This window comes from Tyto alba, unplaced genomic scaffold (assembly GCF_018691265.1).
Source record: "Tyto alba isolate M040663 unplaced genomic scaffold, T.alba_DEE_v4.0 Super-Scaffold_8, whole genome shotgun sequence".
Lineage (NCBI taxonomy): Eukaryota > Metazoa > Chordata > Aves > Strigiformes > Tytonidae > Tyto > Tyto alba.
In genome coordinates, this window is record NW_024881329.1 from 9218679 (window position 1) to 9244375 (window position 25697).

Consider the following 25697-nt stretch of genomic DNA (forward strand, 5'->3'; position numbering starts at 1 on the left):
TAATGCCTCTGAATCATCAAGTAGCCTTATTCAGCTCTGTGTCCAAAGTGATCATTTATGGAGGTGGATTCTGAAGGCATATGTCCCTTACACAACAGGAATTACCTTTGTCCATCCCCCAATCAATGAAAAGGCTTACATCTTTTAGTGACTATGGCTTGGCCCTACGCAAAAGTGGTTTAGACAGAAATTAATATCTTTAAAATGTGGGGTTTACTTACCAGGGATGGCATTGAAGGTATAGGTGAGGCTGTTGCTGACTGACCGGGAATGTTTAAGGAGTTAAATTTAGGAACAACAGCAACACTGACTCTCCTCCGAGGCACATTCTGTGAGAAACAACATTTTTTTTTTCTATCATACAACAAGATAGACTGAAGAACAATTCTACAAGTTAACAGGTACAGCAAAGATATAGGTTAATGTCCCTTGCAGGAAAGGAGAGTTGGAAGCAAAATTAAGATAAATGGCTGTTACAGCTGGGGTTTTCCTCAAAATTTCCTCTAGTACTGTCTGATATGGCAAGAGCTTGGTGTGAAATGAGGTGTTGTACAGGGATGCTACTCTCTTCCCTCCAGACTGAAAGCCCAGTAGTTTAAGTCACACAACAGATATATGTTCTGAGTTGATATTGTCAGTTCTTATTAGAGGCTATTATCTTTGGCTAAACCAGATATACAGTGTTACTGGGAAAAGTGCCAGTGTCACAATGACTGGAAAATAATGAAGTTACACATAAAACTCTTCTCTTGCTATGTACCCATTATGATATACTGTACCCACTATGATATATTAATTATTTCTAAACCTACAAATTATAATTTACAGAAACAATAACATCCGTTCCCTCCACAAAAGAACAGGGCCTTCTCCCCCACCCTTGAGTTGTTAGATATCTATCTAGCATCATGAGACATTGCTTACATTTCCCAAAGACCATGGAAATTCTTTATATGATAAACACATGCTAGCTGTACACAATATATTCTAGCTCAAGTACAGATTATGTAAGTTTTTGCTGTCATTAGGCAAGTAGCCAAATGCTTCATCCTATGATACACACCTAGTAAACTCTACGCTTCCAACTGAGTAAAAAATCCAAGCACTTATAGCATCTAACATCTTCATCTTAGTGCGTATCCAAACACTCCTAAGATTCTGCTCTAGATAACTTTACAGGAAAGGAGTTAAATATAGATTTAGAAAATATATGGGAGGAGTCATCTACTCCATGATCCTTGTTCTAGACAAAACAACTATATATATTCATTAATGACAGAGGTTTATCTAACGTGCTCCCAAAAAACTATACTGGGGAGTCTGCAGCCATGTTAGGCAGTGCATTCTAGTGTTGTTTTGTTTTGGCTTTTTTTTTTTTTTTTTCCTCCCCTCTTTATTATTTGGACTTGTCCTTGTCAAATTTCATCTTTTTTGGAGACCTCTGTTTCAACTTATTTGGTTCTCATTCAGAAATCCAGTCTTGCCCTCAGCTCTGTGCACTTCCTATGCAGCACTCAGAGATGGCAGGAATAAACTAAACCTAAAGAACTACAACCCAAGCAAATATAAGTATAGAAAGAAATAGTAGACTGAATATGATGCCTCTGATCATGAAGTTTCATAATGGTCACACTGGGATTCAGCTCTCTCAAATTACTAGTTGTTTTAGGAAGTTTTGTAATAAGCTTGATCTCCAACACTTGGAATTTTTACAGAAATGGAACACTGGCCATGTTAAAATTATTAATTGGTCAAGCCAAAACAGTTGGAGATAATCTCTCACTCTGAATGCTTTGTCAAATGAAACAAGATACTTTGATGCTAACTGAAAAATGAGCCCCACTTAAAAATAACTGTTTACATCTCAGGTACTGTGAACATGTTATAATTCTTAAGATAATGAAAATGGTATGATCATGGGATCCCAAATCATATAGTAAGTTTTGATTCAATGTTCAGTTTCCTCACTGAGGAACTAGAATAAAGCACAGGACCTAAGCCATTCTCTGGAGCACAGGTATGTGGCCTGAAATACAATTATTATTAAATAAATAGGTCCCTTTATTATTTATAGCTTCACAGCAAGCATTACCATTACTGCACAAAGTCATGCTTAATTATATATGCAAAATTACAAAGCACTTGCACTGAATTACATTAATAATATTGAGAATTTACCAGTACTATGTTTTGAACACAGCCTATAAAAGTTAGTGTATACAGGCAAAAATTTCACTACATGTTTGCTTAAATTTCTTTATATTGTAGAAATACCTTTCCAACAGTAAGAGACATGGATCTAGATGAACGAGGTACTCCATCTTCTGCATAAAAACAATAGATAAAGAACAGTCTTAGACTATATGAGTATCTATAAATAATATTAATAGAGCCTTTGCTTGTATTTCAAACTCAGATATAGTATATTTGTACAAGGTCTGTAGTGACTGCATATTTATCTGACATATAGTTCTGGTCTTAATTACACCCGCAGAAGAAATTTTAAATAATTGCAAAAAATTGAACCATTACTATCTTTACTGGGATAAGGCAAAAGCCCATTTGCCTCCATATACAAGTTTTTGCAAAAGAAATTACTCATATTTCAGTTTGCAGTAAACTAGGAAAAAAAATGTTGCAAAAATTAAAAATTTTTCTAATAATGGAATTTTATCATCATCCATCATTGAAGAGGTAGTTGCGTTAAAACAGTGAAAGCTACACACGTGTGCAAGAGGACAATGAAAATGTCACTGGAACTCATCAGAATTTGGTAAGTGATAGTGATTTTAAATGACTGTACTATAGCATTAAATATGGCTTATATGGAATACTTTGACTGTTGTATCTATAACTTCTTGAAATCTATTCCTGTAGATCAGAACTTCATGAACAGGTTTCACGATACTTAACCTTTTTATCATTAATACCACCAACACCTCTCTGTATAGAGGCAAGACAAACCCTTAAATTTTTATTTTTTTTACCGGATGCACCATAGCTTCTGCTTGAATTCTGACTGGCAAGTTTCTTGAACTCCATTAGTTCAGCATGATCCTTTTCATATGTTCTTTTCAGATTTTCCACATACTGCATCATTACTTCTGTTGCCTTTGACATACGCTTCTCCTAAGGAAGAAAAGAGGGGTATGTTCAGGTAACCTCTGAGCTTCTCAGACAAATCATTTGCCTCCGTGTATATGCTCCCTGTTAGCGCTAAATCTGGAACAGTTGTTCTTCAAGAAATATTGGTACCTCAATAACTGAAAATTCCTAAACTAATTAGAACACAAATAATGTGCATTCATACATATCCACAGATTATAATAATTTATTTTGTCATATATTTATACAGTCTGCCTATTATTAGTTACGTGGCATATGTACATTTGTTTTCAAACTCTTAAAGGTCTTAGTCATTGGCATCAGCCTCATTAGTTTAATGGGCAGAGGGAACAGTCTTGAATTTGGAAGGGTATCACTGTGTTCTCATTCATATTTGCTCTGTTATACTCTCTATAGTTGTCTGACTAAGCTATAGCAAAAGGCAAGTGACTTAACTAGGTGAGCTTTTTGGCCCAGAAAAAGTTCTTATTCATGCTGCACTAATTTTAAGTAAGTTTCTTGTTATGCAGCTATAACTCTAAACAATATATATGCTTCTATTTACTGATGTTGAATAACTTCATCGATAATCTTCTCCTGTTTGAATTCTATTTCCAGACTGAAATGGCATCTTATCTGACACTACAATAAATGTTTTCAATCTGTCGAGATGGCAAATAAAATTCAAAGGACTAATATAACCTCTAGCTATGGCTGAAAAAAGAGAGTGAACATGTGCAGCCAGGATACGTTAGACACCAGGATGTTCTTACCTGGCGAACGGCTCCAACCATCTCCGCACGACTAGATAGTCTAGCAGCTAAACGCCGCAGAACAGCAATATCCTCCAATAGTTTCTGGTAAGCCTCTCTGTGTTCATAGTGATGCCATAAGTGAGCTGAAGACTGAAGTGAAAATATGTAAGCTCTATCATCATGTCTTGCCACTTTTAGTTCAGGTGAAGTAGCCTGAGCCACAGAAGTGGGGTAGAGATGTCTAGGCAGAACTGCACGTGGACAAATTAGCCCCAAAGGAGTGCCATCACTACCACCATAGATAGCCCAGAGAGTGCTGCTCTGTTTCAGAATAGTGCTTCACTGCATACTGCAGGCACACCTTTCTAGGAGTTAAAGAGGGCTAAGCATATTTGCAATACTTTTCCTTCTGAAATTAATGATGAATCATGCCTCGCTACCTGTGAACTTTACAAATGCCAAGTTTATTTGAACTAATACTTACAAATGATTGCTGAAACACAAAGAACATTTTCATTTGCTGAGCACAAGGTGTTAAGGTGGTTGTCTATGTTCTTTCAGTTCCATGATACTTCACTTATTTGGAAAATAAGACATTATAGTCTCAAAAATTCCAAATGTAAAAGAGTAATAAAAAATAATATGGCCTATAAATCAAATAGAAATTGCAATTTCTTGACTGTTTTCTGTCAATCAATATACACATTTATGCACTGGATTAATATTGTCACTTTGACAGATCAGATTAATATTGAAAAGCATCAAAGCATACAACTTCCTTGGGATTAGTTACCAAAAGCAAGAGTGAATTTAGTTGTTTTATTAGCCAAAGCCTTGAACTGCACTGAAGGAGTTTTCTGTTCATAGAAAAGTTTGATATGAGAAAACTCAATACAATTTAGTTCAGACTTACAGGCAGACTTTGCGATGCCGGATGATTCCTATATTCTTAAAGTGCAATTTCAGGATGCACCAGTTTTGGCATGGAGGTGGTCTTACATAATTAATCACTGTTGCCACTCACACAATTCTCCCTCTGACCAGCTGCACTGCGCCCTAGATCTTTGCAACCCCTTGCTTGCATTACGGTAACAGTAAGTCAATGCATTGAAATGATGTGTGAAAGGAATAACATCTCCTCCTCTTTTTCTTCCCTGCCCCCTTCAAAAGAAGGGAATAATGTGCAGTAACTTTTTCAGTAGAGTCATTTGAGGAGTGGCATTTGTAGTGCAAACCTTTGGTGTAGGAGCACAGCCAAGATCTGGTGCAACAATAATTGCAACAACAAAAAATGCTTAAACTTATTTATTACTGAAGCTAGTGTGATAACAAACTGCAGCCAAAATTGACTGCAAGACCCAAGAAGACATAAGCGAATATGTTTGAGAAAAATGTGGAGAGAATTTCAGATTTTCACATTTTTCTTGGCAACTGTAACTTGCTTATTTTCTCAAACAAATCTGAAGTTCGTATAAATCAGCTTTCTCTTGAAGTTGGGTTTTTGAATAAAATATCAATTATCACAAGATTGATAAAAAAAATCATAAAGACTGGTAAAACTGTCGTTGAGCCATATAACATGTGCCTGTCCTACAGAAATTAAGATAATCTCCCACTGAGATTGGGACAAGTCTAGGTCTATTATGATACAGATTATACAGAAACTGTCACCTCATTTAATTGCTTATTAGTTTATTCCATTGTATAGAACAAAAGTTTTCATATGAATGGCAGTTTCCACTTTGTTATAAATTGCATTAAAAAGCTTGTAAAAGCCAGACTGTAGCATGTGAACTGTATAAAGGAGGAAAAAGCTAATCACATCTGTCCCATGCTGGCAACATAGTTCTTAGTGCCTAATTAGGGATTCTTAACAGAAATACGTGTCAAATCTAACAGATTAATTGTTTTCAGTTTTAAGAGCCTTTATATACTAGTTGTAAAAATGTGTATGTATACAAAATATTAGAATAAAACCCTGAGATTTAATAGGTTCTTTCTGCTTGCTCTTTAAACAGAGAACAGAGGTAAAAAGCAAAACACTCAGAACCTTTTTTTTTTTAATGAATTAATCTGGAAATGAAATTTGAAATTCCAGATGAAAAGATGTAAATATCACCATCTTTTTTTAATTGTGCTCTTTCTTACCTGATGATGTTCTTCATAAAGTAAATGAGAGAATCATATGTTCTCCTAACTATTTCTCAAAAGTATGGCAGCACCTCCTTGTAAAATGAAAATTGGGTCTACAGATATTTCATTTAGCAGCACGGTAGCTAAGCATACCTTCCTTTTTTTCACAAGAATGATCGCAGCAGATAAGCTGACACATCTCAGAGATATATTTGCATTTCAGTTAGGAAATCCAGACAAAGCTGGCAAGAAGGACTGAAATCATCAGGGACAGGAAAGAACATTGGGAACAGCTGGAATGAAAGTATATTCAGGCCCATAACCTGATCTGGAGATTGAATGTATTCTTTAAGTAAACCTCACTGTTTCCTTTCCTATATAGCCTTTTATTATCTGCAGTTAATAGGTCTTGCAAGTCACAAATCTCAGGACTCAGGCTTCAGATCATTACAGTATCTCACCTAACTGGGCACCTCAAATTTACTGCTAAAGGAGGTCTTGCCCATGACGGCATGGATCTGTTCTCAAATTGCAGTTCTGAATGCTCTTAGCTTTGTCGTAGGCTTATTCCAAGAACTGAATAACAAATTCATATTATTTATTCCTGAAATCTGCTAGACATATGCATTTCCAGCAACGGTGGGCCACTATGGCTGAAAATGCTCTCTCCTGTGTAGAAGGGTAGGAAGCTTACAGTAATGAGCTCAAGCAGCAGAAAATGAAGTTTTGGGGCTGAATTTTCAATAGGTACAAGCAAGCATAGCTTGCATATTTCAAATGTCCGTGCATTTTCATGTACACTATAGTTCAGAAAAAGAATTATTGTTGTTTTCTTACCGTAATGGCTGCTTTAAAATTTTCCAGTTCCTTCTCAGCATTCTCTTCAGTGAGATTTCTCTCTCTCTCTGCTTGGTTAATTCTAGATTCTAAGGTATAACTATCATTTCTAAAAGCCAAGGAAAGTTGTACAAATACATTCTGTTTGGATTAAAAAAAGGCATTTTTAAATAAGTGTCACAGTCATGTAATTTCCAATAATAACTTATTCATAAGATGTATGTTTAACAAACTTTGGTGCTTAAATAAGTATTGAAACAGAAAACTGAAAATATTTTTTAAATTAGATCGTTTCAAAAATCACTTCTCTTTACTTCCTCTAAAATATGAATAAATGTGTTGCCTCTCTTTCTGAATGTTTTTCTGGGAGATCAGAGACACAAAGTAGGAAGTAGCCTACCAGAAGTATCAGAAGCACAATGGATCTGTTTTCTAGCTGGACTTCCTCCAAGGGTCCCCAAGGTTTTTAAACAGATAGTCAGTGCAGAGGAAGTCCAGGGATGAGCTCACCATTAGCATTGTTTTATCTAAGGGATAAACACCTACCACTGAAGCCAGCAAAAGATTAAGTGCTAACATTTTTATTCTCTTGCACCACGCTTTAAAAGATTGTTTCTTTCTTCACCAAATGCATTATTTCTTAGGATTACTACTTTGCAAAGCAGAAGGCACCAACAGTTCCATTAGATCGGAGCTATGTAAATAAAGATCTTTTTCTTGACTGGTATGTGAAAAAAGGGAAGAAAAAAAGCCAGCAAGCTAAAGAGCAACCTACAAAAAAAAATATTGGCTTGAACTGAAAAAGTAGAAATTATGTAAACTAACTGCAAGATATCATCAAAAACTGCCCCAAAGCTCCTATCGGCCAATACAAAAATTCAACTTAACTCATTTGGTTTCTGGTCTCTTTTAATCTAATTTTTTTTTACTACTATAAGTATATGATAATACTTTCCAAGATGAATGCATACTTTATTATGAAGAATGCACAAACAGGAGTTTTGCTTATTCCTACTCTAATTCTTTCTACAGTTTGTATTGCCTGAGATAATTGCCCATATTTCATAAAATTGTTATTTTGATTGAGCTCAGTATATTTTTTTTCTGAGAAATACTTTTTAGAAAAAAAATCCTATTACTTGATTCTAATAACTACTCTTAGTCTTGCAGTAACTAGTTAAAATTGAGGCGTATGTCTAAAATACTGAGTTTAAGAACATACTTACCTCAACTTCTTTTTCAGTAAGTGGAGGGGAACTAGAAATAAAAGCAAAAAAATCACATTTTAATTAGTTTTGTCTCTAAAAACAAAGCTTCTGTAATATTTAATTGAAAAGAACAACAGAAAACATCCTCCCTCTTGAGTATTTTATGGTTTCTTTTGATGAAACAGTAGTTAATTAATTCAACTGTATTTGTTACAGATAAACCTCATGTTTTTTTCAAAAAGCAACAGCACAGTATCACCTGAGTATTGGTGAAATCATACCAAAGTTTCTGGCAAATTCAAATACTGATATCTGCACTACATTGTGATAAACTGTGAGTACAAGAGCAAGACACAAGTCACCCTTTTTGAGTTGCGGGTGACTTAATACAGTATATTTCAGATTATTATCTTCACTCGTTTTCCTTCCGTTAACAGCTGAAATCTCACAATGATGATCACAGATGGGCAGAACTCAAAACCCAGCTCACTGTATACTGAACTATCCTGTTTTGGCTGCTGACTTTGTTAGAAGATAGCTCACAACGATTCTGACACTGACAAAATATATGTTTGAGTTTTATGAGTTTTCCATCACAGGAATGATTACTGACTATATAAAAATGAGAAAAAGTTACCAAAATGCTGTTTCATAGAATACTATAAAATAAACAAGATAGACAACATTATATTGCAAGATCTCACTTAAAAGCAGTCATCCCATGTATTTGAATTTACAGGTTCTTATTCCCTGTAATTGTTCCAAAACATCAGAGAGCTACTGAGTTTTATGTATGTCAGTAGAGATGAGAAACATCTAAAAGAAATGACAGGAGCTGTATATACAAATTCTAATGAATGGCAATGATAGGAGTTGTGGCTGACACACCAATCACACACTGCACAGACAAGTTACTCTCAGAAAATTAAAATATTATTGTACTATTCATTGCACCATTAATCCCAACTATAGAAATCAATGCATCTGGTATCAATGAGCAGCAGATTTTTCTTGTTGGGTAGAACAATACTGATACTTACAGTAGTAACTAGAAGGGAGACCAGCATGTCTCCTGTGTTGGAAAACCATTTTGTGCCTCAAGTATTAGTATTCATGTTATTTATTGTTATTTTGGGAGGAAGCCTACTAGAAGGAGTAGTCTTTCTAGAAGGAAGTTCAAGTATCTGTATGTGCAATATAACACAGCACAGAATGGTAAAGTTAGTGTCTTTCCTTTGGCTGGGAATGTTCCGAAAAGTGTATCGTAAGAATGAAAAATTATGTGTGTATTTGTTTGATAGATTAAGCCAACTGATTACAGAGTATTACCTGAAAAACAGAAGATCTGTATATTATGTGATCCTCAAAGCCAGTTCAGCATTTACTGATTTTGTACTTAGCTATGAAATTACATTTCTTTTCAGTATTTAATTACAATCAAGCAATGATCTCTTAGAACTTCTTCACCTCATGAATTCATTTATATAAAATGTTGTATATAATAGTTCCTTCACAACAAACATTAAATATTTATCTCATCTGCACAGAGAACACTTACTGACTGCTTCAAATGACTGAAGGCCTCTGGTATTTATAGTATAAAAACACATGGGTGAATTTAGGAATAGTTTTGGCTAAGTATGTATGGAATTGTTTTAATTTCTAATAAGCATTTTCTTGCTATGGTTTTATTTCTCTCAAAGAAAAGGCTTATGCAGAAATATGGAAGAAGCCTAAATTTATTCTAATGCAATACAAAATGAAACATGCTCAGTCTCTGAAGTTGTCAGTGATGCAAGGCATGTCATGATAAATGTTTCATTTGAGCTTCCTCTCCTATATTTCTTGGTCCAGAGCAAAATATTTTCTGAAGTTATGGGCTTTTGTATCATTTTAAACATAAAACTGTCCCCCCAAAGGAAAATTCCATTTAAATTCTGTCAAGAAAATGTTATTTGGATAGTAGTAAACTCAAATCAAAATGAAAATTGGTATTTCTAAAAGTCTGGACAAAGACCTGGCAGATATAGTCTATTATGTCTCCACCTCAGAATAGTATGGACCAGAGGATTCTCTTGCTATAGTTACATTGCATTATGCAAAAATAGCTCTAGTTTCAAATGATCGATTGTATGGTGCTACCCTATACACCTATAACATGCAGACATATTGTTTCAGACTGCGTAAGAGGGAAAGGAGAAACTCCTGAGCTATGGCAGGTGTTAAGCAATCTGTTGATAAGTGCCTACTTGCACAGCCAAAGATCAGGGAATTCACAAGTGAGTCCTTCAACTACGTTTGCAGAATAGACTCAATTTCCCTGAAAAATTGCCACCTGCAGAAAAAATTCAGAATTCTTACATGCCCAGAATTTACCATTGGAAAGCATTATCTGGCTTGGCTATTTTTCGGGGGGAAAGAAGTAATAACATGTTCAACAAGAATTTATATCTGTAGGAGCAATTCTGAAAATCAGGAGAGACAGGTGGAAAAATCTGTATAAAAATGTACTTGGAGCATGCAAGTTAGGTTTCAGATTTTTATGCAGAACTTACAAACTCATTTTAAAAGTTGGCCAGTTACTGGAAGTTGGTGGACTCCCCAAAATTTTTCAGAAAATCTGTGTTGCAAATTTTAAGATGCAGCAATTTCTCTACTTCTATGGATCCCCTATGAATGGAACTCCATAAAGGAAATTCACTGGAAACCATTAGTGTGCCTTCCCCCGGATGATGTCTTTCTACTTCTAATGAGCTTTTACCTTCCTGGAAGTGATTTGTGCACTCGTAGTTTTCGCAGCAATACATCAGGAATGCTGGGCATGACATCAGAGCTATTCTTTGTCTCTTCCTCTTCAGTGGGAGAAGGGAGAGGTGAAGGGCCTAAAGATATTTTCAGATAAAAAACTTCTTATATTATTTGAAAATTCATGCATTAACTATTTACAGTCAGAATCTCAGAGCCAAATAGGACCTTTTAGTCTAACTGTGTCCTTTTTAAAGTTAATGAGGCTTTCACCCCAACTCTACTGAGAGCAAAAGTGAACAAGAAAAGGTCCATCCCTTTATGCAGACTGTTACTTCCTTTACTGCATATGGTAATACATCACTCATCTCTCTTTTAATGCTAAAGATCCCTTGTCTTCCTTTCAAGCAGTGTCAACAAAAGTAATCAGTACAACTGTCATCCTTTATGCAGAAAGACCAAAGTAATATGCCCTCCATCAGTCTCTAATGCACTGAAAAATAATTACTGTATTAGTACTTTCCCTAGAATTCAAACGGAACCCAAACTAATTACTAGAACATCTAACTTAACATTTTGCATTTGTGCTTTACCAGTACAATTACAACATTTCTGGAATATTTTAGCTTAGATTTTGTACCAGAGTACTGTCATTTTCTAAGGCTTTAAATGCCACCTGCCAAGATGAAGTCTAGTATAGTGTACTATACTACAGATTTCGTGTACCATTTATGGTGATGAATCTACAACATGTACTTATTCATTGTACACGTTCACTGAAACAGGACATAAAGGTTATAATTACATTCTCTACTTCTGACACTTTCTATGGACTAAGATATGAATCAAACTTTTTTTTTTTTTTAACTTCATGTTACTTAACTTTTTTATTTTAATTTAATATGCTATAATTCCCTTATCTCCTTCTATCTTGTCAGAATTTAATGAAGGACTCTCCTATAGGAAAGTCAGGCTCCCCAGTCTGAATCTCAGACTTGGGAAGATATCTTTGTACAACTCTCCTGTTCATTTGGCATAACAGAAAGATTCTTAGACTTGCAAAACAAATAGTGTGAAAAAGCTCAAATTTTGTAAATGTGGACAGTGTTGACATGAAAGACAGAAAAGATTGGGAGATTCTTTCTAGCTACATTTTAGTTCTGTGCATTTCCTTTATATTTAAAAATTCCAGCATTTACTCAAGAACAGTCATGTGAATCCCCATAAACAGCCAGCCTGACACCACAATGTCTCCAGATCTAATATATCCCACTTATCTAAACTTCTGTAGATGCTAAGCTGTGTTTACTCAGATGATCACAATAACTTGGCATTGACAGCAAAACATGATGGAGCCAGTATATTTGATTCATAACAATAATAATGAAGTATCTGGTTGTTTCCTATTGTTTAAGCAAAATTACTACTCCAGTTAAAAAGTACAAGGTGGCTTTTACAACAATGTAAGGAAGTAAGTCTCCCTAACAAATGAACTAAGGATTTAACCCCTCACTTGTTTTCCCCACTGAGGACATGGAGTTGACCCTTAATTTTCTAGCTATCATTTAGATAAGTTACCAGTTCAAAAAGTTCATGATGCTCATGAGGTCTGGTTGAAAAGCTGGATAATACACTTAGCTTTTCATAATGTTTTCCTCAGAAGTTTAAAATCTGCCAAGATTATGTTACAGGCTAGTAAAGTGGCAACTATTTTACACTTTCAGACAAAGCCTGCTAAATAATTTCTGGGAAATTATATATTATATAATGTTTTCCTCAGAAGTTTAAAATCTGCCAAGATTATGTTACAGGCTAGTAAAGTGGCAACTATTTTACACTTTCAGACAAAGCCTGCTAAATAATTTCTGGGAAATTATATATTAGCAGAGTGACAGGAATGATATTACCATATCTAAGAATCCAAAGATATAATCACTAAGTACAGAAAGAGGACAAGAAGTCTCTTTTAATCTTGTTTCATTCAGACTGCAATGTATCTGTTTGCAGAGATAACATGAAAAAATAATGTCTCAGCCATCTCCCTGTGTAACAGAAACTTTAAGGCCTTATGAAACAGTCCCAAAGCAAATCTGAATTAGCAAAATGAATAGTATTAGGAAAAATGGAAATTTTCCTTGAATCAAATCTTGGACAATTGCTTTCGGCTCCTTTCATATTAACCATCTCCATTTCAGTTAATGTGGCCTTAAGAACACTCTGAACACGTTCTGACTTCATTACTTCTAAACAAATATACAGTTTTGGTTTAAGTATTTTCAATTGATTGCTCAGCACCAGTGTTAGTTAGTTCTTCCAGTTGTTGAATTGTCCTCAGAATTATGTTTTTGCTCTTTATTTCTATTCTGAATCTTTTTAGAAGCAGCCTACAGGCATCAAATATAATTTGCTTGTGTTGGATTGGAAAAACATTTGATGCCAGATTTCTGTTTCTTCATTTATGTAGAGTTTTAGGCTTCCCCTTATTAAAAATCATATAAATTGAGCTAAAAATCCACCCACTAATTGCAAAGCATATTTTTCCAATCCTTCAATCATGTTTATGTCTCTTCTTTGGTCTTACTCTTACCTATCCACATTGATGTAGAGCTGTGGACCAGAAGTTAACATGCCATTTCAATATTTGTCACACATATACTAAAATAAAAAAGCAGGAATAATGCATTCCATCTCTTATTTATACTTTCAAGGATCAAATTGACCCTTATGGCTACAATATCTTGCAGAGGTCACATCCATTCAATCCGTCACTGCTGAAAATTTTTTTTCAGAAAGTCACTGAAACTCGAGACAGTTCTCCATCTATTAAGAACAAGCTAGGCTCTGTTCCAGGTATGCACCTTTTTGTTTGGTTGTAGTAATAACTACAATATCTTCTTGGCTCAGACCATGAAGAAATTCAGGTACTTCCATTATTGGTCTCTCGTATTCATCATTATTACCTTCTGCCATGACTGCTTCATTACAACTACTATTGCAATTGAAGAAAAAGACTGTTCTTTTCCTCCATAGTAGTCAATTATAAACATCACTGTGTAACAAACACACACTCCTTCCAGCTTTTATGATACTGCACCTTTTTCCTGTTCAGCTGCTTCACTAAGTTCAGGAAGTTTAAGTCCAACTAAATTTTGATTTCTCATCAAAATATGCTCCTGTTAAGAAAAACAGTAAAATTTCTAACTTAAGTAGAAATCTCAATTTAAATATCCTTGCCATGTGAAAAAATATAACATTTACTTTATTTAATAAACATAATGGAGATATTTATGTTAAGTTATAATCATATAGTACGTTGCACAGACATATGCACATTCACAAATACACTCTTAAATATTAATATTACATATTTAAAATTTCATACATGCATTATTTAGAAAAATTCCTAGTCATGTAAACAGAGATTTGCAATATGTGCCCCTTATGCAAGTAGAAAAATTGAGTTTTGGTAAATGAGAGTTTTTGTAAATGAGAGTGAAAAAAGCAATTTGGGGTACAGACATATTAATAAGTATCCCAGAAAGGAGAGAAAATTCAGAAAATCAGATATATGAGACTTTGCCACTTCAACTTATTCAGTAGAAATTATTCACACCAAAGCTTGGTATGCGACAGCTGCAAGTTAATACTTCACTGTTACTGTACTCTGCCTCTAATCCAGGTAGGGAAGAATGTGCTCTCAAGCATTAAACACCTTGTTATCTTATTTCCCCTTCTATCATCTTATTTTCTACTTTCATATTCTCAAATATGTTTAAAATTCACAAACACCTGCTTTTGTCTATATGTAGATAATTCCTATTGGAGACAGTTTAAATCTCACCTAACTGGAACTATATACCATGTATTAATTTTCTGATTCTAACTATTATCTGTGTTTAACAACTTCTAGGACTTTTCAAATTGTATGGCTCAAGTGTCTCTATAATCAGAACTTCCAGTGCATATATGCTAAGAATATGTATCTTATATAAACAGGAAAAGATGAATAACTAAGCTGCCATTCCCAAGCAATACAATGGGAATGAATTAACCAAAGTACAAAATTTGAGGTCCTCACCTGTCAGTTCTGTGATCATCTTAAAATATTAACTAATGGAGGTCAAAAAAATATTCTTATTAGGCCGTTAAGTAAAGTAACTACTACTTTTTTTTTTTTTCCCCCTTTCAGAGGTCATTTTTGCTATACACACATGGTAGTTTCTTTATGATGGTGGTTTATCATTTCATGACATTTCTACTTTTTTTTCAATAGACTGGTTAATTCTTAGGGTTTAATTCTTAATTTTTATCAATCATTTAGAAACTTATTTAACAAGGGATTAGTTTATAGATTTTGCAGTCCAGGTCTGTCTCTCAAGCAGCTGACACATTTGCACCATGTTAGAATTAGGAACTGTAGGTCTGGCCATTCTCTACCTGCCCTTGCTCTCAGAGACACCCAGTTTTAAAACTCTGGACACTTTGAGACATTTTAATAATATGTGTAATAAGCAAAAGATTATACCAAAACAATTTCCTGTTCATTGAGATCTTACAAATGTAATGTTATTGCAAAGGCTAGTATTCTTGAGTGACAGGACTACTGTCCTTAGAAGGGAGAATACCAAGAAATAAAGGATTCCAAAACACTCAGCTGAACAAAGTAAAAGTGATTTTTAAATCCAAAGAAAGTTTACAAACAGTATACAATACATAGAGGCTTCTAAGCCCTTATACAAGACTATAGTAACTGTCTCAAAACTTCAGTTAAAGATTTCTGTTTACACACAGGTTTCAGCCCATTCATAGAGAAATCAGTCAATTACTCAATATAGTGTGAGAGCATGTGAAACTGAGGACAATTCTGAAGAAGCAGAAAAAGCGTATCACATGGGAGCAAAGGAAGTAAAAGAGCATAAATGAGACTTTTAAAGAGAATATTGTTACATCCTGAGGAAGGAAATTTCTTCAGATCTAAAATTCTCGTTAGAAAGCAAAACAGATCACTTCAGTCTGAAGTATGTTTTACAAATTACACAATTGTTAAACAATTGTTTCCTGTTTACAGGTCATGTGAACGATGCAAAAATGAGATATATTGTGTTTTAGACTCACCTTTCTGTCACAATTAAAGCAATTAGTACTTTCTTGACACCAGTATTACAATTCTTTTCAGGGGGCCAAAACCTGTATGCATGTGAGTATATGCACATGTGTATGTGCATATTGCAGATACCACAGTGCATTTGATGCATAATGAAGAGAATTAAGAAATAGAATAATTCCATGGAATTTAGTGACAGGTTACAATTCACTAAAGTTGCAAAGAAAAAACATGATACAATTATGTATTGAATTTGCAGAAACTGTTTTCCGTTATATTACTGTATGTTTCTTGAAATGATAAGAATAATGCTAAGCAAGTTGAAAGCTTAGTAAGGTATGAAAATAAGTTTAAAACAGGATACAACTGATGACTAGGACTCACCTCTCTGAGCTTTGTCAATTTCTGCATTCGAACAGGTTGAACTTGGATTTGAAGATCTTTGAAAGCTTTTAATTGATTGCTGGATTTATTACCAACAACAAAGCTTTTATTTTCCTCAGATGGTAATTTTAAAGGTGTTTTATCTTTCTGTCCAGGCTCTAAGCTATCCCATGATACAGCCCGTAGTAGAGGAGGACGCAATCCACACAGTTTAAATTCTGGTTTACATGAAATTTTATGGTCCTTCATTTCTGGAACAGGAATTTTTAGCTTTGAGTCTATATTTCCTATTCCTGGTCCTGGTAGATGGGTTCTTAAAGGAACATCATTCTCTTTTGCTTTCTTGAGGAATGATTTTCCAAGTTCGTTTTCACAAACGTTCATGCAAGTGTTAAGAGACATTCTGCCACCATCACCACCTGAAGGGGAGCATTTAGCTAAAGTATCCATATGTTTACTTGGATCAAAGTTTTCTTTTTGCTCTGAGAGCTTCTCTTTGGAGTTTTCAAAACCAGCAGAACGAGGAACCAACCTTCCCTGAGAAACCTTTCTTTGATCATTCTGCCTTCGATCAATTAATCCTTTTGCAGCATTCTGAAAGTAGAGTGGGACATAAAACAGAGGAACAAGTGCAGATTTCTCTTTTCCCCTGCACAAGGTCAGATTTTCACTGTTAAAAGCCATTTGCTTTTCAGTGATATTTGCTTTTAAATACGGGCTGTTAATGACAGAAGTAATTTTTAAAAAGCACTTGAAAGAACACTGAATTGGGAGTCTCTTCTCTGGACTTTTGAGATAACCTCCTCCCACACCAGAGTCCATTATAGCAATCTTTATATAGCCAAGTTTGTCATCATGTACTGTACATGTAATGTATGGTTTGTCTGAGCACACACCTTTAAACCTGTATCTTACAGCACTGTTACTTTCCTTTGATTGTTTTCTGTTAGTCCCTCACCTCTCAAGGGAAAAAGCCATGGGCTTGTACACTAGGTTAAAGCATGCATGGTAATTTCTCCCTTCTTTCTTTGTCTACAGTACCATAGATTATAATTTGGTTGTGATCTCTCCAGGAGAACTGGCAAAAAAATGTTTGCTTATACCTTAGCTACTTCGGTATGCAATTTGTATTTTGTCTAAGGGCAACTGTGTCAGCAATTTACGGCAATCAACATACAATCTAGCTATAGGCTCTGCCTTAGATATGTTCTACTCCTTTATAGTTACTGCTCCAAAATTCTGCTGCCATACTGATTTTTGTAAGTACCACCCAATCTACTCACAGAAAAATCTCCTTAGAGGGCCATCAGATACTACCTAAAACAAATTAGGAAGCATTCATATAAATTGCTCCACCAGTAGTTGTGTGGAGCCGTAACATCAGTGGTGCGGAACATGAGGTACAGTACCCTCTTACACTGAACCAAAGGGGTCCAGAAGAAGATGTCTGTCTAAAACACCAGCTTACACCAAAGTGGCTATAGTAGATATTTTTAATTTACTTATTAAGGTATTTAGTATATTGATTTTAATTGAGCTAGAACAGGGTGCATGATAGGATGTAAAGGCTAGCTGTAAGCCCATTGTCCACTACATTTGCAGGTGCTTCACAATTTATTAGAGCAGTATCATTTTCCTTTTCACTCAGTGAACAGTCTTCTAGCCTTTCTAGTTGTGTAAATATGTGTGCTAAGACAAACAGGCAGATTTTATTCAACACAATGTGAAACACTTACCTCTGCAGCTTGCCTGTCATCCTCTTTCACAGTTCTGTTATTCTAGCAAGAAAGGAAGAAAAAAGTTGCATTACAATGTTATCTTTCACATCTATGCTGCAAATGTTAGATATAGATATGAATAGATGAACTTTGAATCGCTTAATTTTTACACTTCTTGTTACATTTATTTATGAAGTAATTTTAGGGATTAGTTTTTTTGATAGATTAGGACTATATTGGATCTTTTTCCATTTTCTACACTTAACAGTTCTCTGTGATCCTTCAGTGCTTGTTACCTCATGGATTTTTGTCTTCAGAGTAAATATTTATTAGTCCCTCATACTGCAGAAAAAACACATCAATAAACCAATCTCGGTATATAAAATGGTATTCAAAACATCCCATTTTCCTCAGGGACTAACAAAACAGCATAGTGTAATACAGCACTGTAATAACCAGGTCACTGTGCAGACTATTCTGCTCTTTCTTACCTGCCCTGGAGATAATGACTCAACACTAGCGGTTGTGCATGCATCAGACCCTAGAAAGACACACACATAACTATGGCATATCCTGATGTTCTGATAAAAATTTTTACTACTAGTACAGCATTAGTAAACACATATATGCACAGTTCTACATAATATATTAAGGACAAAATTTAAATGTGGGAAATACTATTTAAGAATGAAAAAAAAATATCTAAAATATAGTAAGTGAAAGATCATTAAAGCTTCTCAAAAATCCATTATTCAAAAGTAAAAAAATAGAACATGTAACCTAGCAGCACCACAGGAATAAAAATATTATTTAAAAAAAATTTGTGAAAATATATATTGTGGGCATTCACGAGCTTTGTCATATTCAGGAAGAGATAGTTGAATCTACAGATTTTGACTTCTCAAGAAATAATTAAAAATAAATTTTTGGTGAGCTTTTTTAAGTTACAGTTTGAGCCTGCATAGATCATTTACCTGATGGAACTGGAAGAGTGAGAGAGTTGCTCCGAGATGCTACTGGTGAAACTTTAGGACTAAGTGTAGGGGAAACTGCTTCGTTAAAACAAAGACAAAAACAAAACCAAAAAAAAGGTAATTTTACTTTCTAGGCTTGTAGCTTCTGAATTTTAAAAAATCAGATAAGATTAAAACATGTAGCTCATAGTCAGTCATGTGTTTGTCCAGAGCCTGACAAGTAATTTTAATTGCCAAGTTGTATTGGAAATTAGGAACTTAGAGTAGGTTTTATCTCGTACACCTGCCATAAATTAACACAAATTCTCTTGACACACAAAATCCTTATTCTCCTCAGTTTTCTGACACTGTAAGCACTGCAGAGAAATAGACACAAGAGAAGGATTCACAAGGAATTTAGGAAAAAGAAAAAAGGAAAATTTATTTTTAAAAAGTATAGTAGGAATTTTTTTCTCTACAAACTGTCAAACCAATTTTTAAATGGAACTTTGTTTTGAATTGGCATTTCAAAGCTAATTAAAAGTCCCACTTCATGATAAAATGGCATTTTGTCCTAGTTTTAGAACACTTCATATGAGAGGGAGAAAAATAATTTCAGTTGACATTCTAGAAAAAAAAACCATGTTATTCAGCTGTTTTTAAAGGAGCATCTTGTCCACTTAGCTTAGTTTGTAACTATGTTCAGAATAAAGGTCTATGTAATCATGTCTGGAGGAATGTTTTTTTCAATAGTATAAATCTTGCCATTAAAATTTCATTTTATATACAATAGGAACTTCGGGAAAAAAATCTTCACAAACAAAAATTTGTGACCACTTTTTAGATTTCAACAGAAATACTTAATGCTTTCCTGTTACAGTGTTTGCATTGTGTCATTCAGGCACTTAAAAACTTTACACCATCTTACACTGTTACATCTGAATATAAAGATTGGTCATTTCTGTTTCATATGGAATTGTGAGGAGGGGCAGAGGGACTCTGACCTTCAAATTAGCAAAGTATATGTATACAGTAGCAATGTATGCATTACAGTAGATGCTTGTCTGTGTCTTTGTAGATCTTTGAAGTAGAATATAAAATATTGTTTTCAGAATCTGCACCTACCTGTGGGTGACTCTGGAAGGCTGCTTCTTGACTTTCTGCCTCTGCGCATTAGAAACCTCTCACTCACTTTCTTTGCTTCTTCTAGTAATTCAAGGTTCTTCTTTTTGTCTTCCTCTGATATTTTGACATCTGGTAGCTGATCATTTACCAGATCAAACACGTGACCGCTGTTGTCTGGGTAGAAAACATCAGAATTACAGCTGTACCCATATTTCCAGATAAATTGTGGCATTTCAGATTAACAAGTATAAAACATAATTATAAATTTAGCTGTGAGCTTGCATTTAACAAACATTAATGTCTGCTCATTTCTAATGTTTGTTATATTCTCAAGTTTAGAGAAAGTCCTCAAAAACACCCACTAAGATTAAGTAGAGGCATCAAGCTGGATGGAATTTATAACATCTTTTGGCATAAGAACAACTTACTAAAGAACAGCTTGCATGAGGGGAAACAAAGTCATCAAGTAATACAAGAAAAATATTTTTAAATTTGACAAGAGCCATTACAGAACATCAGTCTTTAGAAAAGTTAAGGACATAGGATATCTAAGGATCCATTTTCTTTATAAACTTCTCATTGGTAATGAAAGGCTGTATTAGGTTTCCCCTAAAGCCATCTCTTCTCCAGGCTAAATTTGGCCAGCTCCTTCAGCGTTCCCTCACAGGGTAAGTGTTTCCACCCCCGGACCATCTTTGTGGCCCTCCATTGGACTCACTCCCATTTCTGAACACTCTTCTTTTGTTGGAGGTCCCAGAACTAGACGCAGTTTTCTAGATGCAGTCTAAGTGCTAAGTAAAAGCGAATGAACGCTTCCCTTGGTCTATGGGATAAGCTTCTATTAGGAGAGTCTAGTAAAGTCCACAAGACTGTTAGCCCTCTTTGTTGCAAGGGCACACTGCTGGTTCATGTTCAACCTGCTGTCTACCAAGGCCTCCAAGCGTTTTTCACCAGAGTGCCTTTCCAGCCAGCCAACCCACCCCAGCCTGTACCTACTGCAAGGGGTTACCCCTTCCCAGAAGTAGGACTGTGAATTTGTCCTTGCTGACTTCCATAAGGTTCCTACTGGCTCATTCCTCCAGCCTGTTTAGGTCTCTGAATTGCAGCATTGCCCTCAAGCATATATTAATTAATCTCCCACAATTTGATTTCATCTGCTAATTTGATGAAAGTGCTCTCCATCCTCCTCCAGGTCATTGATAGAGAAGGAAAGCACAACTCATTTTCTTGAGTGGGTTCCAAGACACAGCCAAAGGCGAGCCATAGCAGCAGGAACAGAAAGCAGGCTTGAAGCAAAGCTCTGTCTTCAGCAGAATGACATCTGGGAATATTTGTTTCTTTCAGAGAACCTTCTCCTTTTGCTAACATCTAGGGAGCATATGACCAACCAACTAGTCACTCCCCCAGAGCTGAACTATGCAGTTGTCTACCCATCTGGTGTTTTTTTTTTTTTTAAGGTACGCAATGATCACACAAGTCCATGATTTTACAGAAAACTATCTTCATGCACAGCATAAAGCAGTGATAATTGGTTCAAATTAAGTTAATGGCTGGGAGAAAGTAACATTGCAAAGATAAAAATAATTTTTAAAATTTATTCTAAATTTCTGATTCCCCCCCCTTGCCCCACCCATTTTGGTAGGAGGTTTCATATACTTATACCTTCATCCTTTACATGTGATAGCATAAACATTCTCTCAACTCTTTTCAACTTTTAATTTACAGGGAAGACATAAATGGAGACAATTAACAAACCAAATTCAAACATACCAAGACTAAGAACTGATGGGAGCTTTGCCACTGACTTAGGAGTATAAGCATTTCTGTTGTAGTACGCACAAATCTGCACCCACGCCATTAGTCCCCTTGAATATCAATTTACTCCAGAGGTAGCTACCAGAAAACTAATAGAATTAATCATAAAATCATAGAATGGTTTGGGTTGGAAGGGATCTTAAAGATCACCTAGTCCCAACCCCCTGCCATGGGCAGGGACACCTTCCACCAGATCAGGTTGCTCAAAGCCCTGTCCAATGTGGCCTTGAACCCTTCCAGGGAGGGGGCAGCCACAGCTGCTCTAGGCACTCTGTGTCAGTGTCTCACCACCCTCACAGGGAAGAATTTCTTCCTTATATCTAATCTAAATCTACCTTCTTTCATCTTAAAACCACTACCCTTTGTCCAATTGCCACACTCCCTGATAAGGAGTCCCTCCCTATCTTTCCTGTCCCCCCTTTAAGCACTGGGAGGCAGCTCTAAGGTCTCCCTGGAGCCTTCTCTTCTCCAGGCTGAACACCCCCAACTCTCTCAGTCTGCCTTCATAAGGGATGTGCTCCAGCCCCCCAATCAACTCTGTGGCCTCCTCTGGACCCGCTCGAGCAGGTCTGTGTTCTTCTGATGCTGGGGGCCTCAGAGCTGGACCCAGCACTGCAGGGGGGTCTCACAAGAGCGGAGCAGAGGGGTAGAATCCCTTCCCTTGACCTGCTGGCCACACTTCTCTTGATGCAGCCCAGGACACGGGCGGCTTTCTGGGCTGTGAGCGCACATTGATGGCTCACAGTCAGTTTTCCATCCACTAAAACCCCCAAGTCCTTTGCCGGGCTGGTCTCAATCCACTCACCGCCCAGCCTGTATTTATGCTTGGGATTTCCTCAACCCATGTGCAGGACCTTGCACGTGGTCTTGTTGAACTTCATGAGGTTTGCATGGGCCCAACTCTCAAGGTCTCTCTGAATGGTATTCCTTCTCTCCAGCGTGTCAACCACACCACGTAGCTTGGTGTCATTGGTGAACTTGCTGAGGGTGAACCCAATCCCACTGTCCATTTAGTAAGAGATTAATTAGAAAGTGAAGAAGTGAAGAAAGTTTTCCCCTGGATAGGTTGTTTTCATTTAAAGTTTACTTTGATATGGTGACCAAACTAAATAACTTGAGAAGTGTCTTTTAAGACCCTTGCTAAAAAAAATTCTGTTTTTTCAAAAGTAACAAACCCAGTATTTTGCATACAACAAGAATTTTAAGCATGTTGTCCTGGGTTGAGTGAGTGGTGGAGTTATTTTTGATGGCAGGGGAGGGGGCTATAGGGGCGGCCCCCTGTGAGAAGCTTCTCGAAACTCCCCCAGCTCCAAGCCAGCTCCAATTCTGTTTGGAAACTGAGCCAATCGGCTGTGCCTCTGCGATAACGTATTTAAGAAGGGACGTGGTGATGGGCAGTGGGACTTGTGAGGAGGAGTTGCTGCAGCTGCGTGAACACCAAGGTCAGTGGAGGAACAGAGGAAGAAAGGAGGGGGAAGGTATACTGGAGAAGAGATTCCCCCTGTACCCTGTGGTGAGACGGCAGGGCGGCCCCCCCCTGCCACCCATGAAGACCTATGGTGGAGCAGACACTGATTTATGGCCTGTGGCTTCCGGCTGGTTGATCAAGGTGCTGTGCCCGAAGAAGGCTGGGGTCTTGTGGGAAAAGGTAGCCCCACTGCTGTAATTCAGCACTGGGAGGATTGCAGCATGTGGGGGAGTCCCACGCCGGAGCAACTCGGGAAGGGCTGCAGCCGTGGGAGGGAATCCCGTCGGAGAAAGTTGGTGACCCATGATGGAGCAGTGTGGGGAACGCTGCGGCCCGTGGGAGGGACTCATGTCGGAGAAAGTTTGTAGAGGACTGTCTCCTGTAAGAGGGGGACCACGATGGAGCAGGGGGAAGAAGTTCCAGAAACTCCCCTCACTGAAGATAAAGGAAGTGGCAGCGCTGACTGCACCCCCCATTCCCTGCCCCTGCGCCACTGGGGGGAGGAGGGAGAGATATCGGGAGCAGAGCTGAGCCCGGGAAGAAGGGAGGGGTGGGGGGAAGGTGTTCTCAAGATGTGGCAATGCTTCTCACTGTCCTACTCTGTTATGTGTTGTTAGTGTCTGTAATAAATGTATGTTCTTTTTTTAATTCCCCTAATGAGTCTGCCTTATGCTCGTGACCATAAAGGGGAATTTTTCCCCATCCCAGTCCTATCTCTAACCCCAAACCTGGCTCTCTGTCCCTTCTCATTGCCGGAAGAGAAGGGAGAGGGAGCTGCTGCATGGTGGTTGGCTGCCGACCAGGCTCAAACCACAACACATGTATATCTCCAGCCTTCTAAAAATGTTACGCTAACACACTAATCTAAACTTTATGAAACTAATAATATACCTATTTCCCTGGATCTGTCTGCATGCTATCCACTTATAAACTCATAAATTTTATAAACTCATAAATACTGTGATCATAAACTCATGATCACAATTCAACATGCTAGCAGTATTCCCTGTGCAGGCATTACAGACCGTATGCACAGGAAAAAAGCTGTAGTGAGTACAGACAGACTATATTTAGGTCTTTATTGCATGTCACATTTTCTGAGAAAATATCCTAGCTTAAATGAATAATCACTTCTTACCAACAGAAGTCAATGAACTTGTTGGATTCCTAGTGGCACGGTTAGAATGTCTCCTATGAGGACTACGAGGCCTAGAGAGAAAAAACAAAGATTATGGGAGTATGCCACCAAAAAAAAAGTTCTAATCCTCTATAAAAAATTAGAATTAAAAAGAAAGCACTTTTCTTTGATGAAAAAAATGAAAACAAAAAAGTTTTACTGGAATTTCTCTCATCTCCAAGCAACTAGAAAATGGAGAAAGATTGCAGAAAGAAGGAAAAGTACAGAAATTGCTCTCACAGAGGAGTTCTGACATCTGCTGATAACCTCATACACTTTGAACTTTTGATGTCTCAGAAAAACTACTTTTCTTTAGTTCATTACCACAACTTAAAATTCATGTAAATATGGTACATTGGAAAAAAAAAATTAGTCTTTGTAAATTGGTAGTGCTTCCTAAACTAAGTTTTATGACTGAAATAATTTCTTAGGCTCCCACATTGACACTCCCTTATAGTGATATGGAAACTTTCTAGGTTGATACACAGGTGAAAGTCTCAAATGGCTGCAGAAAATTCAATGCTGATCCCACAAATAATGCTGCTTTTAAAGGGCTGCACTGTAATTCTGACTCTTAAATAATCTTGAAGTTTGGAGAAGTATGCTTTCAAAATACAAGCAAATTATAGTATAGATTCATGATCAATACTTTCTGATTAGTTTTTTCCTATATTTTAAGTCTAATGGCAGGTCAATAAATTAAAAATCCCAGGTCAAGAAGTATGCTTCACCGGAAGACTAAAAATAACCTTAATTTAACTCAAAATTGAATTGAAGTTTTCAACTTCAAACAGAATTATTATTTCCATTCAGGAGCTTGCTTTCACATATGCTTAACCTCAAGATGGTTTTCTTGCCCTGTCTACCTGAACAGGCCCAAACACCTGCTTCAAAACTCACTGTACTATAGTATTCAAGTTACACATTTAAGTTGTCCAACTGTCTACCTTAGAAACATTATCTACCTGAATTTGCAACTGATACCTATTTTATTTCACAAGATCAGGAATGTGGTCCTATCCCAGTTTCTAGGTGCTACAGAAGTTTCTTTTGCAGCTTCCCCAAAACAGTAAGGAGGACTGAACAGATACACGGGAGGAAGGGAAAGAAGAGAACTGAAAAAGGAGCCTACATTTGTTGCATCTGTCTTATAGACAGAAAAAAAAAAAA

At 36.5% G+C, this 25697-nt stretch overlaps 1 protein-coding gene across 2 annotated transcripts in view; it reads right to left on the reverse strand.

Moving 5' to 3' along the window:
- The window catches only part of IRAG1 (inositol 1,4,5-triphosphate receptor associated 1), a 76241-nt gene that overhangs the window by 9700 nt on the left and 40844 nt on the right, over positions 1 to 25697 (reverse strand). The window contains exons 8-21 of one of the 2 annotated variants that reach the window (XM_033006990.2): positions 24489 to 24559; positions 20068 to 20241; positions 18964 to 19041; positions 18481 to 18530; positions 18008 to 18049; positions 16272 to 16865; positions 13878 to 13956; positions 10800 to 10920; positions 8057 to 8087; positions 6831 to 6971; positions 3879 to 4010; positions 2988 to 3129; positions 2275 to 2324; positions 222 to 329 (exon numbers count right to left, since the gene is read on the reverse strand). In XM_033006990.2, coding sequence (XP_032862881.1) covers positions 222 to 329; positions 2275 to 2324; positions 2988 to 3129; positions 3879 to 4010; positions 6831 to 6971; positions 8057 to 8087; positions 10800 to 10920; positions 13878 to 13956; positions 16272 to 16865; positions 18008 to 18049; positions 18481 to 18530; positions 18964 to 19041; positions 20068 to 20241; positions 24489 to 24559 — 1813 coding nt within the window. The remainder of the gene's footprint in view (positions 1 to 221; positions 330 to 2274; positions 2325 to 2987; positions 3130 to 3878; positions 4011 to 6830; positions 6972 to 8056; positions 8088 to 10799; positions 10921 to 13877; positions 13957 to 16271; positions 16866 to 18007; positions 18050 to 18480; positions 18531 to 18963; positions 19042 to 20067; positions 20242 to 24488; positions 24560 to 25697) is intronic. The other variant, XM_033006991.2, reaches the window with a different exon arrangement.